Source organism: Porcisia hertigi, chromosome 34 (assembly GCF_017918235.1).
Source record: "Porcisia hertigi strain C119 chromosome 34, whole genome shotgun sequence".
NCBI classification, from domain to species: domain Eukaryota; phylum Euglenozoa; class Kinetoplastea; order Trypanosomatida; family Trypanosomatidae; genus Porcisia; species Porcisia hertigi.
In genome coordinates this window covers 262,048-280,104 of record NC_090593.1, presented here as the reverse complement: position 1 = coordinate 280,104, position 18,057 = coordinate 262,048, and the positions used below count along the sequence as shown (strand labels likewise).

Below are 18,057 nucleotides of genomic sequence, written 5' to 3'. Positions count from 1 at the left end.
TTCTCTGGCTGCAGTGAGGGAGACGATGTAGTGCGGGTACTCACGGAACTCTCCCATCGTGGCCGGTAGTTCGCCCCCTATCTGGGGAAATGTGTCGTCTGTGTTTGGTGCGGTTGTCATGGGGCGTGCAGGAGTCGTCGAAGAGCCCCCAAGACCGTCCAAGAGCCCTCCCTTCTTCTTTTCCCTTGGCAGCTGCACCGCACGGATGCGTTCTATTGCCTCTTTGGTGGTGTTTACATGCCCGAGAACGTAAAGAAATTCATCTTCAGAGCTGTCAGACAACGTGGGGGATGACGAGTGTGACGAAGAGTCGGTCGCTGCCGGACTGTTGCGGCGCTGTGATGTGGGCGGATACTGCGGTCCACGTGATGGTTCGTGTGGTCGAGGCAGCATTGCTAGAGAATAAGGTTGGGGCGTGAGTGCACGAGACACAACTGAGGCGGTTGCCGTGTGGACAATGACGCGATTTTTTTTTGTTTTCCTTACTTGTGCTTGACCGCCTTGCCAGACTAGCGCCGTGCTGAGTGCTGGTGCGCGGAAGTGACGCGCGCCGCTTTACCGAGCCGGCGGAGGAAGCCGCCTGCCGCTGGAGGTTTCGGTGGTCGGCGCGCGGTGGGAGAGAGAAACGAAGAGGTGAATGGGTCAGTGTTCCTTCCTTGATGAGGAAGAGGGAACGAGGGATATTGATAGAGGAGAGGAGTGGTGTCGCTGAGTTGACGGACCGACAGCGCAGGGCCAAGAAAGGTGACGAGAGAAGGAGTGAGAGGGGTAAACATGAGGGGTTGGAGAGGGGCAGAGGTGTAGACAAACATATCCCCTTCCACGCAGGGAGGGGGTCTCACTCTGTCCCTGATAAGCAAGCTTCTGAGACGCACCAAAGAATCTTTGGCAAACACCGCGAGTCACTTCTCCATTCGCTTCGATAGTTTTACTCACCAGCTGCTAGAGGGTTTCTTCTTCCAACGCGACGCGGATGTGAGGGCGGTAGTCAGGGTTCCAAGGAGATGATCTGATACCGGAGAGCTGACCTTACGGTAAATCGAGGCGGGCGTGGGCCGAGGCATTGAGTTGAGGGCGAGCAGAAGTCGTCAGAGAGGCCCCATCGATGAGACTCCCAAGAATTATTCCTCGCCTGTTTGCCTGTCATAGTTGCCCTCTTCTTCGTAACAATGAGGAAACCCATCACCGCCCTGGGATAGTCCGAAAGCAGAAAAAAGGGGTGAGGGGTGAGAGGGCACAACAGAGATGACTCTCATACGGAGTGAGGCGTAGTACAAGGATGGAGTCAGAATCATATGTACATACACACACACACACACAGAGACGTGGATGGTTCTTTACCAGCTCAATCTAGATACCATTGTCACCCCTCTCCAGCTTCAGAGGGCTTATCGCCTTCCGTCTCGAGGTTTCCCCCTCCCCCCCCCTCCCGTGTGCGTGCACTGCGGAGAGCGGGGGTCACATTAGCCATTTTTATTCTCCTCCTGTGTGTCCACATCTTGCAGATACTCCTGCGCATCTGCTTTGACTGACTTCACGTGGGAATGAAGAGAAATCTGCGGTAACCGATGGACTGATTTTATAGTTGGTAGACTTACCGCAGAAACTTTTGTCTAGATCAGGTCATAGACAGAGTCACAGGGTAGTGATGGTGGTGCTCGGCAGCTCTGCTGTGCCATACCTGTTGCTGGAGCAGTGCCAGCTCTCTAAGGCGAGTCTACCATAGAGCGTTGAGAGGTTTTTGCAACCAAAGGCGTGGCAATGCAACACACTGCAACAGCTTTTTGCTACACGGCATTGCTTGTGTAGCCGCTCTCCTCCCACCCCACCCCGCCCCGCCCTGGTGTTCTTGTCTCGGGTGGATGTGCTCAAGCTGGAGAGGTCATTACCACACTGCTGTTACCTACAGTGCTACTCTGCGTTTCTCTTTCCGAGCAGCGCGTCCTTCACTGTGGATCCGCCCAAACAAAGAGGAAAACAGAGAAGGAAAAAATGATTCTCGTCGGCAGAGAGTCGAAACAGCACTGAACATCGGTGCTCAATTCTGCGTAGGTGATGCGTTCTACAGACAATCCAGAGTGTGTGTGTGTGTCTGTGTGGAGGGGGGGGGGGGGGAAGAGGATGGGACACACGGGTGTAGGGTGGGGTGGGGGTTGCATCAGTACCTCTATTAGTTCGGAAGATGGCGGTACCGCAAACGGGCCATTCCCAGCAGAGGCTGCTGGTTTGGGATAGGCGTGGGGAGAGGTCATTTGAGGAGTACGTCGAGAAGTCCATTTTTTTGCTTGCATTCATTTGAGATTCGCGCACATATCAAAGGGAAAAAATGCGAAGAGTTTGCTTACACACCGGCCGTCGTCGTCGTCCTCCTGCACGCACAGACCAACGTGAGACCCCCTCCCCCCCACTCCTACACACACACACACACACACACACAGACACAGACACGGACAAAGAGAGGCACTGAATTCCGTTGAACGAGATCGAAAGGACAGCGACACAAAAAAGAGAAAACATCCAATAAAAAAGTCGTGAGAGGAAGGGGGAGAATAAGGCAATACATCAGAAAACCACAGCGTTGATCATGGCGCCGATAGACTGATTGAGGTTACGGTGAATAATGTTTTCTGCCTCCATCTGCAGATGAGACATTGTGTTGATCTGCCCGACGTTGCCGAGGTCGTCCTCGTCGCGTCCTTGCGTGATGTACTTCTCCGCCTGCTTCGAGAGCGATATGAGCTCACGAATGCTTGCGCGTGTCTCGCGCTGATACACCTTCGCCTTTTCCAACTTGAATCCCTCCTGCCAGCCTTTGCGATACACGTTCAGTAGGAGGCGCAACTCATGGTTCTTCTTACGGAAGGTGATGGGCAAGCTGTAGTACTGTCGGTTCAGATTGTGTGAGAGGGCCACTGCTGATGGCTTGGTGAGAAATCCGATGTTTGAGGTCACCTGACGCGGCTCCACGTACTCGCCTATTGCCCGCATCGCCAACATATCTTGGGGGATGGTGCGGAAGGCGTCAATCACCACCTTGCCGCGTACAGACTGGATGGGGTCCACAACGACCGACACACTGCGTGGGGTCAAATTCTCATAGCCCGCGGCGGTCATCACATCCTCCGAGGAGAGCCAGCAGCCGAAACCAGGATGACTGTGGTACCACCCCACAACGTTTTCGTGACGGCCGACCAGCTTCAGCTTGTCCAGCATGTGGACCTGGTACTCTGGATCGACCGCCTCGACGGACTGACCGGTGGCGGTTTGGGGCATCGAGAAGACATCGGCAACGCGAATCGTGTACTCGTCGATCTCCTCACCTATCATGAGACCCATTACTTCCAGGGGCACGCCGGCGCGACCGTGAATGAGCATCTTCAGCAGCGCAATGGATGAGATCTGAATCGTCTCCGCCGTGTCACGGGCATCGCGCACCTCGGCCGGACGGCTCATGCCGCGGCCAGTCATCATCCCAAAGGCAGAGGGGTCCATCTTATACCCTACACTTCTGCGCGCGCGCGCGTGTGTGTGTGTGTGTGTGGGGTAAAGAATGCTGCACAACAACACACTTGAAATGGAACTGTGACACACACACACACAGAACAGAACAGGGGTTATTGAAAAATTTCCTAGGGGAGTGGCGATGCTGCTGATGCCCTATTCGACTCGCCCAAGGGTACTTGTGTGCGTTTGAGAAAAAGAAGAGAGCGCACACACAGACAGCGAAGAAAAAAGCCTAGCCGGTCACACGACGTCTGTGTGTGTGTGTGTTTGTTCAAAGGGGCAGTTCGTTTAGCTTTCGTATCCGGTGAGAGGAGGCGTGGTCCAAGAAGCACAAGGAGGAGTAGTCGAGAGGAACATTACATAGAGCACAGGTGGTACCTCTGCCAAGCTGTTTTGGTTGAAGGGGTCGGAAGGAGGGGATTTATTACGGTGGTTATGGCGACGTAGCGGGTTTTCGGAGTGCTCTAGCGACCTTTTCCACTCCCACCCCTGTTTTTGTTTTTTTGTTTTCACACGGGGGCCCTAATTTTGCCTGAGAGCTGGCCATGGCGAGAGTGAGGAGCAAAAGGAAAGGAGCTGAGCCTTCTTATCAAGTGTTGATAGATGAGGGAGGGGGCGATGTACTGATGCGCGCCAAAAATGCATGGGTGCGTGTGTGTACCTGAAAGCTGAAACAAACGGAAAAAAATGAAAGTTTTTTTGACAGAAGTAAAGGCCGGAATGAGGGCGAAGATGAGGACCCCCCTCCCCCTTCCCCCTCTTCTTCACGCACCCGGGGAGATGGGGATAAAAGGGCAAGAAGCGAGGCACCGGGTGTTGTATGCCAAGGCCATTCCACTTTCGTCCCCATTCCTCACTCATCTACTCTTCTTGCCCGTTATTATCAGTTGTTCATTAGCTCTGCATTTGTGATGTTGGGAGGCGAATGCGGCGGAAGCGGAGGAGGGGCGTGGGATGGCAGCTCCACGTGTGAACGTTCGTTCTGGCATGGGGACTCGCGCAATGCTTTTGCCCCACGGTGGGTCTTTTTTTTTTTGAGCACCTCCTGCCCGCCAACAACACGTTATTTCTTGCGCAGTTCATCATCCCCAGCGAGGTCCTCGTATATATACCGTTTGAGCGCCGAGAAAGTGCCCACGACTGCCTCCAGCTCCCTCAGGTCCTCGCCGATGCAGGCGAAATCGGAGCAGAAGCGCAACGACAGCGTGTGCAGAGATCGACTGGAACGCAGCTCCTTCACCTCCGCTGGGGTTACATCGGTGCTGTCCAGGATTAGTGTCTTCAGGGCAGGCAGCTTCACTAGACACCCAACATGGTGCAATCGATCGCAGTAGCTCAGATCCACCAGCTGCAGGCGTTGCAACGCAGGTGTGCACATAGAGCGCAGCCCATCATCACCAAGGGAGCCACTGCGCACGACGACACACTCGAGTGTGTTCATGTGAGCGAGGCCGCTGAGGTCGCTGAGGTACTCACACATTTCCGCAATGAAGAGTCGGAGGGGTGGCGTGCAGCGGGGATGGTCATCGCCACCGAACAAGCCAATTTTGCCGACTCGAGTTTGGCTAAGGTTCAGTAGTTCCAGCCGCTGTTGGCACGCCAGCCCCTTCACGTTTGAGACACCGAGGCAGTATGTGAAGTCGAGATGATACAGGTGGTTGCAGAACCTCTGTTGGAGTGCCTCGACAACGCCATTGCACGGCTTCTTGCTGTTTCCATTCGCCTGAGCAGTGCCCTCGCCAGGCATGGTGGTCGTGAGGTGTTGCAGAGCGTCCAGGGTGGACTGCAGCGTTTCCTTTGCGTTGCTCGATAGATCGGTTAATTCATTTGCCTTGGCTGTACTGCACAGCGATAAAAATGCGCTCAGGTCGCGTGCGTATGTGTGGCCGTCCAGGCCACGAATGCCGACATCATCAACGTAGGTGAAGGGTAGTAGGAGTTGCTCCAGCCGCGTCAAGTACCCTAACGGGTTCACGTCATCGACACGTAGTGCACTAGTCAGATCGAGTGCTCGTAAGGTGCACGTCGGTGCGTGCCGCGGTTCCGGATGCTGCGTCGCAACAACAGCTTCCACCAGCAGCGCGTATTGGCCCAGTTCACGCAAAGCGGCATTGTCCATGTCACTACCCGCGCCACACACCCAAGTCAGGTGGCCGTGGTGAGTAAAAAGGCCCAGTGCGAGGCCGGCAGCGGACTGACGAGAAAGCGACACGCCATCTTGCAGGCATAAGCAGAGGAGGAGATCGACGACGGCGAGTGTGTCAGAGGGTTTACTCAGGGATCCCACAGCCACTTCGCTGGCCGCGTGAATGTACAGTTGGTTCAGCATGTGCGATAGGGTGTCCAGCTCCCCGCGACGGTGGTGCAGCTGCAAGCACCCAGCTACGTCTAGTGCCCGCAATCCTTCACGATGCAGCACAGATGATTGGCCGTCTTTTGCCATAATCGACGTCGTCACGCTTCCGATGGCGCAGGCAAGTAGATGGACGCCACGCACTCCAGTGTGACTCACATCGAGAGCTGCCATCTGATGCTTTCCGTACGTCTTTCCCATCTTGTAAAAGGCCGAAACGAGGTCTACGGGAGGGACGCTCTGTCGATGGCTCGGGCCGTCGTGCCGTACATTACTGGCGTCGGATGGCGGCGTTGTTGTCGACACACCGTGAAGGGCGGTTTGTACAAATGCAACGAGCATCATCCAAACCTGTAGAAGCGACTTCATTACCCACGATAGGTGCGATGTCAGGCCTACGAGGCGGTGCTGCACAGCTGTCGTGAGGCGATGGGGCCACCAAAAATCCGTGAAGACATCGGAAACGTACTTGATGTGCAGCGACGGCGGCGGGAGCGCTGGTGGGTCCGCGCAGCTTCCACTGTCACCGGCACTGGGCTTCCTGTGCGTAAAGCGGAGGGCTTCCTGTGCCGTCGTGGTAAGCTCATCTCTCCGTATTGGGCGCTGCAACCACCACTGCGAGACACCACACAGCACCTCGCTGGTCGCCTCCGCAGTGCTCACAAACACTTGGCGGTACCACACTGTGAGAAAAAGCTCCGGTGATGACACGGGAGCCGATGAGACCCGTCGCAGTTTCGCTTCACGGGTCTGGTGCCGCAGCTCAGCGAGCTGCTGCACCACATATACGGATGTGGCTGTCTTCGGGTCATGTGAGGTTTCATCTTCAGCACCACCGTCGTCACCGTGAAGCTGAGCCCCCGAGCGGAAAATACTGGCGGTGGAGGAGGGCATGTGTTCCTCCTTGAGAAATTCGTCGATGCTCCTGTACATCGCTGCGTTGGGTGGGACCGACAGCATCGAGGCGACGGAGCCGCCACACGACGTGGTGGAGGGGAAAAGGAATTGTGGGCCAAGTGCCGTCATATCGCCTCTGGGACCCGTAGGTAAGGTGTCTTCACGCTTCACTACTCCGTGACTTGATGTGCCGTCTCTTGGCGATGCGGTTTCAGCACCACCCGCGTCGAGCTCGTGCGCACCCGACACTAATACTACTGTGAGCCCGCCAATATGAACACCACAGCTTCGAGCAGCATTCGCAACGTCTGTTGCGCCTCGTGCTGCGGAGCTTCCGCCGTTGGCCTCTCTCAGTGACGTGGACGGGGAAGAATTAAAGGCAACCGACGCACACTTCGCCGGCGAGGCTGCGTGACCGACGTCGGCCAGCCTCTCCACGGCCCACCGGCACCAGGACAGTGCACTCCCATCCCTACTTCCCCGCGTGATTTGCTGCGATGAAGCAAGGATACATCCAGTCGCACATCTCTTTGCACTGCTCGTCTCCAAAGCGGTCTGCAGCACTCTCGGCTGGACGGTGGCATTCGCTAGAGTGACCCCAAATATGTTCTCTACTCTGCTCTTCGAGGCACCGTCCGCTTCTGCTTTGGAGGGGCGGGCTTCGATGTGCGTGAAGGGAAGTACCGCCCACGCGTGCCGTTGTTCCGCAACGAGGCGTGCTGCAGGGCTGGCAGAGATCCATGCAAGTGGAAGCCTTTGTTGGTGACATTCCCAATCCGACCCACTCCAATGCGCTACGGATGGCCAGTAGGAGGCGATATAGGACAATCGATTGGGAGTGGAGAGAAGCGGTGGTGGGGGTGAAGTCGCGCTCGCACCCATGATTAGGCAGGCTTCTTGCTTCTTCTTATTTTGCTGCTGAATTCGTGTCGCTGTTCCTCCACCTCGCTCGATTGATTCGATGGCAGCTCTAACTTGGTCTTACCCACCAATGGGCACCGAGGGCGGTGACTCTTTAGTCGGCAGATGTGCGCTGTTGCTTCAGGAGTCCTTCTTTAAAAAAAATGTTGTTGTTGTGTATCCCGCCTTTTAACTCTACTCTTCTTCCCTCTTCCTCCTTCGGTTGTATGTGTCAAGGGGAAGGGGGGGGGGGGGGGCGCAGACGTTGGGGATCCGTTGTCAGGTGGCGTACAAAAAAAGGGGAGAGAGGGAAGAAGTAACGAGAGAAACCACCCTTTTATTGCTGATCCTCTTGAAAGAGGGGGGTAAGGGAGGGGGCGAGGAGGGGGAGGGGCCAAGGAATGGAGGGGGGGGGAGGATGGGGGCAGCATGTATGTAGACAGTGGAGACTTCACCCCTGTGGCACCGCAAAAGAAGGGTGTGTGTGTGTGATTGAACGACGGTTGTCGTCGTCCGCTAGGTGGAACCATATTTGAATAGTCACCCACAGAAACCAAAAAAAAGGTACAGCGAAACACACACACACACACACACACACATACGCACACACACACTGTACAGGTCCAGAAGGGGGAGAACGAGAGGTGGGAGGGGGGGGGTAACAAAGACACTGACACACCTACTTCCCAGTGCCGAGAGGTCGAATTTACGTTGCATCCATTGTCGTCTATATGTGGGGGCGGCAACGAGGATTGAAGCGGTGAGCGGGAGAGGTGAGGGGAGGGGGGGCCGGCCGATTGGGGAAACTGGGATAGACTCTCCCCTTACTCCCTCACTGCTTACGCGCCATGGCACTGTGCTGCCTCCTTCATCGCCTGTTCAGCAACTACATGAAGAGCGGCGGTGGCTTGAGTGACTTCGCGGCGAACTTCCTCGCCAAAGTCCAGCACGCTGGCGGCCAGCTTCAACAGTGCGTCGCTGTTCCCAGCTCCAGGCACTGTAGCGGCATCCTCAGCACGATCCCCATCGGCGCCAGCACCGCGGGCCATTCCGTACTGGTCCCAGAGAAGCCCGAGAGGTCGTCGTTGAAGCTCTGCAGTAGACGACAGAGTGTTGGAGGCGCCTCCGGACGACTGGGCAGTGGAGCTGCTAGCGCTGCTGTTGCTTTCTGTACCGTCGTTGCTAACGTGAGCACGTGTCTTGTGACGACTGCGCTCACGTGCTTGACGGATGTGGTGGTGCAGCATGTGAATGAGCTGATGTAGATCATTGTAGTACGACATCATTCGATTGGACAGCGAGTCTCCGACATCACACACGCGTTCAGATGCTTGCTCCACGATACGCAGCAGCTGGTCCCGAGCTGCAACGAGCCCAGTAATCTCCTCACTTGGTTGCATCTGCTGCTTCGTCTCGCAAAGGGCACTGGCAGATGCGTGTTCCCGGTCCTCTGCCCCTGAATAGTGCTGAGCTGACGCGTTGTCGTAGAGATCTTCTGCCAGCCGAAGGACGTCGCCGATGGTTTGATGGGCACCACGAACCAAGTCGTCGTACAGTCGAAAGAGCTGCAAACTTTTTTGGCTGCTGACGTGAAGGCGCACCTCGCGGCGCAGGCGGTGGTGCTCAGCACGAATTTCGTCCATGCGAGACTCCTGCCGCGTCCACTCCGAAAAAAGATCGCCCGGCTTTGGTGGAGGTGCGACGTCGCAGCGATTTGTCAGGCGGCTCGTGCTGCTACTTCTCTGATCGCCCGTGTCGCTTCCGCGAGTTCGCGTGCCCATCGAGTATCGACTATCCTCTGCGGTGCTGCACCCCACATGGGAGGACCGCTGCTGCTGCTGCTTCTGCTGCTGCATGACGCGCAGCCGGTCCTGCAGCTTTGTGCGCCAAATCTTGTTGAGTTGAATGAGAAAGGGAGAAAAGTGCGACATGGCAGGGAGTCTCGGATAGTATTTGTTTTTGAATTTCTGCGCCTCCATGAAAACAGCGTACGGAATCCAGTAGTGATGCTCTGGCTGTCGGCACTCCAGAACGTCGCGGGCGGACGGAAGCTGCTCGCTGAGCTGCGCGGCCTCCTCCAGCTCCAGCAGCTTTATTCGTTTCAGACGAGTGAAGTTGTTCTCTGCAGCGATGATGGATAACATTTCCTGAGCCCATCGGCCATTGAGCCAAACATTCTTGGAAAGCGAGGCTGCAACACCGGCATAGACGCCATCTTCGACACCCGTATCGCCCACAGATACGCTGGACACATTTGCGTCGTGATAGTAGCCAGAGGAATGCCTCGACGGCCCGTGCTTGTAAAGACTGGTGTCATCGCCTGCGGTTCCACCCGCACCATGGCGCCGCGCTGGAGAGCGTTGTTGCTGCCTGGGAGAGGCACCACGGCTGCCCGTGCGCCAACTGGATGACGGCGAGGATGCCACCCCTCGACCCCGATAGCTTGTATCGAAGTACCGAGTAGGGTAGCCGAGAAAGACGAACTCGCTGCTTAGTTCATTCCACTGGAGGTATTCTGACATGGCAGGCACCTCACTCATCAATCGCAGAAGGCGCGCCATGCTGAGGCGCACGACCTCCACCTCGTCGCGCAGGGCTTCGTTTTCGGTCAAGAGCTCCTTAGCCTTGACCGTCTCAGAGGAGAGTCGCCGCCGGCCGCTGAGCTCCAACTCCAGTAGTTTTGCCTGCTGCTGGCAGCGGTCCTTTTCCACATCCTCTAGACGTGATCGCGACTTGGCCACCTCCTTCTCCATGGAGCGGAAGGTTCGTTGGAGTTCACTGAGCTTGGCCTCGTAGGCTCGCCGACTCTCCGCAAGCGCTGTCGTGTGCCGCTGCTTTTCTTCCTGAAGGGCCTTGTCACTCGCACGCAGTTGTCGCAGCAAATCATCGGATATGCGCTGCTGCTGCGCTAGCTGCTGCTCAGCCGTCTGCAAAGACTCACGGACACCGCCTACATCCTCTTCGGCGGAGCGGCGGGCGTGATGGGCACGCCTCTGTTCTTCTGACAGCTCATTCATCATAGTCTCTACACGGAGCAGTAGCTTCTCCTCTCGTGCGTGGTACTCTTTTGGTATCCGCGACGCTTCCGTGCGCAGGCTTGCCAGTTCCTCTTTCAGATGGGAGATGATTTGGTCTCGCACCACGAGCTGCTCTCCTGCGTTCTGAAAGGTGTGGTGGATTTGATGTATTTTTGCATCGAATTCCCTCTCTTTCGCCTGCATGCGCTTTAGCAGCGCATCTGTGCTGACGTCCGGATCGCCTTCAACGTCAACGATAAACTTCGCGATGCGACTCCTACGAGAAGGGGATGTGGACTTTGCTGAGGTGGAAGCCACGCTGGCTGCTACGGTGTGCGCTGTCGCGGCATTTTCACGGTACCGCTGAGCGAGAGACGGCCCGGGACTCGCCGATGAGGATGTAGGTGGTAGATCAAGCTGTGATGTTTCGTGCCCGCTATGCGTATTATCTCTGTTCCCGACAAAGGGGCTGGTGACCGTCATACGAGAGGGAGATGTGGAGTGTTGAGGGTCAGTGCGTCGCCCGTAGAGGATATCCTTCGAAGGGACCCGCGCACGAGAGGCGGTGACGGTCATCGATGGCTTGTACACCATACATGAGGATGAGGAAGATGTGCTGCTACGGTTGTCACTTCTCTGCCGTTCAGTTTCTCGGTGCTCCGTCTGTCCGCCTTCAGTTTTGGAGGGCTGAAAGACGTCTTGCAGGTCCAACCCTCGCTGTTGCTGCAGCTGGTTTGATCGATCCATCACCCCGATTGTAACGGGGCTGACCCCTGGTGCGGTCTGTGGCACAACCCGCGGTGGGGTGTCGATGGAGTCTGCATCCGTCATGGATACGTTTATAGTGGGCCAGGAAGAGAGACAGGAGAGCAGGCACAGCGAGTTGGCACCACCAAGTTGAGGAATTCGCCTCCTCCTCTTGCTCCTCCACACAAGTTGGTGACACGAATGTCCTTAGCCGTTCGATGCGCACACTTTGTTCACCAACAGCGGGGAGGGGTCAGGCGCGTGTGTGAAGGGCAGGGGAGGGGGGTGCCAGTGGCGAAGAGTTGCAATGGGCCTTCGCGGAAAAAAAAGGCAGACAACCTTCTCACCTTCATTCACAGGGACACGGATGTGTGCGATGGTGTAATCTATGTAAGTTGTGCGGTGCAGACCGTTAAATGAGCGCCGTGGTGTATAGTGGAGTATAGGAGCTTAGTGTGATGAGTATTGGTAACACAGACTGCAGGCCGCTAACCTGTCTGAAGAGCTGTGCAACCTTTTCCTTACCCCAGGTGCTCTTCTACCGGCACCTTCGATGTGGAGAGCAGTGCGTGCCGCTGCAGCAGTCGAAGCCCCCGTACCCAGACGGAAACAACAACAAAAAGGTGAAGGATATACGTCAAGGCGGTGCGCACGCGGCCTTTGGCGACTTCTATTGAATATTAAATATATATATATATGTGTGTGTGTGTCTATGTACGCTAGGTGGGAGCCCATTAAGCGCAACGTGTGAATACAATAAGACCAGGCCCACTCAAAACGTATGTTGCGAGGGGGAGGGGGGGAGGGGATGTGTAGAGGTATAGAACGAGGCACATGTTGGCGAGTGTCTCAGGGCTTGTGGCCCAGCACGAGGGGGAAAATGCCGTATACACAAGGGAGGAGAGTTACGCGGAGAGGCGAACCAGAAAGGTTGCACTAGGCGGGGTTTGTTGCCTTGGAACAGATGAAGTAGACACACACACACACACTGGCGTGTCCATGTATATATATATATAAATATATATACAGAAGCAAAATGTGACAACCGGTATTCGCCCCTTCACAGAGATGGGAGAGAGAGAGAGAGACGCGTTGCGCGGGCGGAGGAAAGAGGGAAGGGGCTCGTGAAAGGGAAAAAAACAAATGAACAAAAAGAGGGGGGGGGCGAACTCTAAACGGAAAAAAAAGACGAGCACACAAGCAAAAATAAAATGACGGAGAGAGGAGGATCCACCGTCACCACTGCTACACAATCCAAGTGGACAGTGAAGGCATAAGGGAGGCACGCGTGTAAAGGCGCGCGGTAGGTTCGGTCTGGCCGCGGTAAGGGATGGGAGGGGGCGGGGGGGGGAGAGAAGGGTTGCTATACCAGACGTGGTGGGCGAAAAGGGCTGGATGAGACGCATTCGCGTGTCTTCATGAGATTTCTCTCGCTTGTTTCTGCAATTGGAAGAGGCGCCAGGGAAACAGGGGTGGGGGCATGGGCGATACGTTACGTGGGGGAGTTCACTTCTTTCGGTATCGCAACGGAGCCCTCACTTGCCGTGGGGGTTGCAGGCGCGTCCATTTCAAAACACTGCTTTTTCTCCTGCTCTTTCTTTGCCCTTATTCGTTTCAATATATTGGCGACATCTTCACGGCGCCTTGCCGCAGCGTCATCCGGCACTCCTCTCTCTGTCAGGGTGGAGTTCGGCATGCCGGGCTGGCCATCTTGACTGGTGACTGCGCTACGCGGCGTTGAGGTCATGGGTGAAGGCTCCACGGCTACAGCAGGTGAGGAGGGGGATCGACCCCGGTCGGTTGTCGCTGTCTCCCCCATCAGCGATGCCGGAGGGGGGGAGTCGTGTCGGAGGTTAAGTGTGTTCGACTCTGGTGTGTCCACATTTACCGCGGGAAGGGGCGCAGGTGCTGCTCCCTCGCGGGGGCCGCTGTGCGGTGCGGTTTTTCTTCCTGCGCGACTCGGTAGCTCACGTGGGTGTTCGAGGACGGCTTGCGGAAGCTCGGCGGGGAATGAGTGGGAGCTACCCAGATTCTCAGGTTTGTCGTCGCAGATCACACCAGGTAGACCAAATGCCTCATGAGATCTTTCCATCGCGCGCAGGGGGCTTCCAGGCGTTGCGGTCGAGGTGATGCTTGGAAGCCGGTGGGCAGGTGTCGATGATGAGGTGTTTGCGGTGATCTTGCTGTCCGATCGCAGGAGATCAACGTCGTCAACGTGAATGACCACTTCTGACGTACTGCGTGACGCCTTTCCCCCTTTTGAGAGGGGCAAGGTTTGCTCCACCGGTGTCGACGGTCTTGCACTTACTGCTACGGCGGAGTCTACGGGACCGCGCGCGGTCACAGCATTCTTGAGCGTTGCCGCGGGTTCGGACCGCGCTGACAAAGAGGGGCGCCGCGGCTCCACGAGCGCCGGTGTAACATCTAGCAAAGGACGATCCAGCGACACGCTCGCCATCGCAGGTTCACTACCGCCGCAGCTGTGGCGTCTAAGACCGACAGCAGCACCTATTGCCGCCGTTGGCTCAGGGATGGTGGTGCATAGAGGAGGCTGGGCTGCAGGCGATGACGACGAGCCAGCTGAGCGCTGCAGACGGGGAGGGGCAGCAACCGCGCCTGCTAATCCAGTCAGACACGGTCCGCTATCCAGCGCTGGTATCCGGCGTGGCTGGTGCGACCCCCACTCCAAGGAGTCTACGAAGCTGCTGCTCTTGGCCGACGGAGAGGGCAATGCGCTGTGGGAAACGACCGCCGTGTCGCCTGTGCCCGGTATCGCTCGCAAGTGATCGATGCCTGACAGGGCCTCGTCTGAAAGAGACTTGCGCGGGAGGGTCTCGTCCTCAGCCGCTTTTTCTGGGTGTCCCTGAGAGTATGAGAGTCGCATAGGCGGTGGTGGCGCCGAGAAGCTCAAGGACGGCTCGTTGTCGTCAACACTGCGACTTCGAGGCGAGGCTGCTGTATGGCTTTGTTTCAGAGATGACTGGTGGGACAGAGAAAGGGGTGCCGCTGGTGCACCAGCGCACGGATCCCTCTCCTCCACGTCGGCTTCTTCTTCGACCACAGAGGAGCGCTGCGAGGAGAGGGAGGACGCCGGCGCCGAGGTCGTGGCTTCCGCCAGGGTCTTGCGAGACGACATGAGCAGGTCATCTCTAAGAAGATCCACTTTCACCTGAGAGTGCTGCCCCTTCGGCGAGGCTGGCGTTGGCTTAGAGGTAACCTCCTGCACTTCACCGCGAGGCGGATCGCGGAAGAAGAGCGTGGCCTCATCTTCATTGCTGTCGTTACTGGCGTCACGACGGCGCCGGTCTCCCTGCCGTAGCGGTGCAGCGCTTTCTTCCCCATCACCCGCTTTGTGGCTGCGGCGCGTCACGGAGTGCGGGCCAGGGTGCGGCGTAGAAGACGGACGCGCGGTGGTACTGCGGTCCTTGGGCTGGGAACCTAGGTGCACCGGCTGTCTATACTCCTCAGACCCCAGGCGTGGCAGTGGTTCATCCACGAACAACTCAGGGGTCCGCAGCTGTTCGATGGGATTCGTGATAAGAGCCACGTTGGTGTCAATCTCAAGTGACATCGCAGGCAGCTGATCGGGGGTGGGGGAGCGGAGGCGTGAGTGGAGGAGTGGAATGCTCGCTTGTGTCTCGCGCATCGACTCGTGCGGTCTCGGCGCCTGTTTCTGCGTCTCCGTTTGCTGCTGAAACATCTGGGGAGACATGGAGGGGGATGGGACGATCTTGATGGAGGACATGTCGGGGTCGACACCGGCGCCACTACGGCGGATCAGCGTAGAGTCTGTCGCTAGGGCAATGTGTGATGACGTGCGAGTCGGACTCGAGTGCCTGTCGGAGGGCGGCGCCTCACCTTCTGGATTGTCTTGTTTGCCGTCCGACTGTGGCTGCGAGGGCGTGGTGGAGAGGCGCAACGGTCGTGAGACGGACGGTGGCGGGGTGGTGAGCGCCTCTGTTGGTTTGGCCGTTCTGGGCTGAGATGTCGAGACGGTGCTGAAGGTCACATTGCCGGTTGGCGTAAGGGGGATCGATGGCATTGAGGCTGCAAACGTGGGAGTGGCACTACTGCTCTCGGAGGTGCGTGAGGCTTGGTGGTGTGGCAAGAACAAGGCCAAATCATGCGCCGGCCGCCGGCGGACGTCGCTGTGGACTATGCCGCTGCTGCCGTCACGAATGCTCTTACTGCCTGTCTGAGAGGGGTGAAGGGAGGCGAGTGCAACCTCCACCTCCACCTCGTCTTCGTTCCCCACCGCATCTTCGAGGGCATCCGGCACTTCGCATGCCTCAGTCTCCATTGTTGACGGTTTCTTCCCCGAACGAGGCGGCAGGCCCATCATGATGGTTGCGTCATTGGAGGGGCGGTTCGCTGGTGCGGCCAGCGAGAGGAAACCAGGGGCCGAGTCGGGCTCTATAGTCAAGGCTTGTTCTACGGCGCGCAGTACACGGGCCTTCCTGTCCTGTACACGGCGCCTCGTCTCGCTCGCGGCGTTGGAGGAGAGCCGTTCCCTGAGCCGCATCGGCGTGGCGTCGTCATCAGCTGTGACGTAGAGCCCTTCTGCTGGGCTGTGGCCACTCGCGATGATCTGCAGGATTTGGTACCCGTTGCGATCCCCTATGTTCATCGTTCGCAGGCTTGCAAGGAAGCGCGCCATCGCCTGGAAGTCGTGCATAACCTGCTGCGCAAATCGCGCGGTTTTCTCCAACGTTGCCGGATCCATCGGCGATGGGCTCGGCAAGGGACGCAGTGGACTTGCGGCTGCTCGTGCGGCCTGGTGTTCCATAGCACGCTCTGCCGCCACTCGCGAGGAGAGATACACATCCTCTGCATCTTCCCGCGCAGTGCACACCATCTCGGAGACGAGCTGCGCGTCCTCCTTCACTTGGCGCAGTTGTTGAAACCACTGGTCTCCTACTGTCTGCAAAGCGCTTTTTTCTTGTCGAAGCTGCTGGCATGTCTCGCGCGCACGCTCCACCTCTTCGCTGCGCTGCACGAGGTGCTGTTGGAGTTCGCTGCAGGTTTTTTCCACGTACTGCAGCCGCATCGAGGCGTGGCGTTCCCCCTCCGCATTTTGCAAAAGAAGCTCTTCCGCTTGTGCGGCGAGCTGCAGCACCGCTTGTCGCGCTTCCGGTGGCCAGTGGCGCATTTCGTTCGTGGGAGGCACGGCGAGGCGCGCCGCTGCGCTCGCGTGTGAGAGAGCGGTGTTTGCGCCGTTGTCGTCGTCGTTGTCCCCATTCATGACCTGCTCTCTGACGATGCCCGGGGGTATCGCATGAAAGCGTGCTGCCGCTACCGCTCTCTCCATCTCAGCGAGGCGTTCATCAAGAAACTGTATTTGCTCCACTGCTGTATCCAGCTCATTCGCAAGCTGGTTCGCTCGCTCCTCCGCCTCGCGCTGCGCTAGATGTGCCAGACCCACCTCTTCCATGGCCGCCTCAACCTCCGCCTCCTTTGCTACCAGTCCATTATGTACGCTGTCCTCCACCGCACGCTTGGAGGCGGCCGTGCGGGTGAGGTACCCGTCTAGCACTCCGTTGAGGCGCCTGATTTCATCTTCGTACACGGCCACTTCCCGTTCCTTGGCACGCAGTGCTGCTTGCACCCCGAGGGAGGTGGCACTATCCTGATGCTGCTCTTCGACAACCCGCTGAAGTCGACCCACCTCGGCGTTGCACTCCTCCACGAGAAGCTCAAGCTGCTCCACGTTGTCCTTGAGTATTTTGCGATCACTGATGGCCTTCACCAGGTGCCGCGCCAGTGTCTCTGTCTTGGCTTGCGCTGCCTCACATTTCTGCTGAAGCTCTGTGTCTGCGGACGGTTTGGTGTAGGAGTGATGCTTTTTTGGGGCGCTGTAGTGCGGCGGCAACATCGACGTCGTCGTGAGAGGAGCCACAAAGCTCTGTGTGTCGTCATGACCAGACAGGCTGCTGGTGGAGGGAGGGTAGGGGAGTGCCTTCTCACCGCGTTGAACCTCGCCTGACGGCGCGACATTGACCCTGCTCTCTTGCGCGCTGCGGGTGCTCTCTCGCATTAGTGACAGCAGAGCCTCTTTCTCGGGGCCCACGTCAAAATAGTCGTCTACTGAGACCGCAGAGGCGGTGCGCGGTGCCGGAGTGGGTGCCGCATCACCAACGTCTGACTGCACGAGAGGTGAGGTGCTACCGTCGGCCCACCCCGAGTTTCGATTCCAGTTGCCCAGGCTGACAGAAGGGTTTTGCAGATGCATCGCACGCGATGCCGAAAGCGGAGGCGCTGGAGCGCCACACCTGTGCTCGGGAGCGTTATGGCTACTTTTGGCTGCTGTGCACATGAGTCTTGGCTCTGGCGGTGAAGAAAAGGAGTACGTTTGCGGATGCTCCGGGCCATAGGGGTGCGGCGCGGTCATTTTGGGCTCTGGCTTGAGTGGTGGCGGTGGCGCGACGTCCGCTACGATAGGTGCTGAGGAAGTGAACGGCGCGGGAGGGGGGATGGCTGACGAACGCTGCTGCAGTGGCGGTTTCGCTCGGCCACCGGATTCAAAGGGTCGAGCCAAAGTGTTATTCACTCCAATGCGAGGGCCCCGTGCACGCTGGTCCTTGTAGCTCACGTGTTTTTTGAGCTCCGGGGCAGTACTGCCAGCCTCTCTATCGGGCTTAG

The 18,057-nt window shown here is 57.6% G+C and overlaps 4 protein-coding genes across 4 annotated transcripts; all 4 read right to left on the bottom strand.

Annotated features, from left to right (window-relative positions):
* Nucleotides 1-2,562: 2,562 nt before the first annotated feature.
* On the bottom strand, nt 2,563-3,492 carry JKF63_01661 (uncharacterized protein; the record flags this gene model as incomplete). The annotated part of the gene is made up of 1 exon (XM_067897707.1): nt 2,563-3,492. The coding sequence occupies one exon, from the start codon at nt 3,490-3,492 to the stop codon at nt 2,563-2,565; it is 930 nt and encodes a 309-aa protein (XP_067753864.1).
* Nucleotides 3,493-4,567: 1,075 nt separating this feature from the next.
* JKF63_01660 (uncharacterized protein) lies at nt 4,568-7,636 on the bottom strand (the record flags this gene model as incomplete). The annotated part of the gene is made up of 1 exon (XM_067897706.1): nt 4,568-7,636. One exon carries the CDS (start codon nt 7,634-7,636, stop codon nt 4,568-4,570), a length of 3,069 nt encoding a protein of 1,022 aa, XP_067753863.1.
* An 857-nt stretch (nt 7,637-8,493) lies between these two features.
* On the bottom strand, nt 8,494-11,502 carry JKF63_01659 (uncharacterized protein; the record flags this gene model as incomplete). The annotated part of the gene is made up of 1 exon (XM_067897705.1): nt 8,494-11,502. The coding sequence occupies one exon, from the start codon at nt 11,500-11,502 to the stop codon at nt 8,494-8,496; it is 3,009 nt and encodes a 1,002-aa protein (XP_067753862.1).
* Nucleotides 11,503-12,910: 1,408 nt separating this feature from the next.
* JKF63_01658 (uncharacterized protein) lies at nt 12,911-17,647 on the bottom strand (the record flags this gene model as incomplete). Its single annotated transcript, XM_067897704.1, has 1 exon — nt 12,911-17,647. The coding sequence occupies one exon, from the start codon at nt 17,645-17,647 to the stop codon at nt 12,911-12,913; it is 4,737 nt and encodes a 1,578-aa protein (XP_067753861.1).
* Nucleotides 17,648-18,057: the final 410 nt, after the last annotated feature.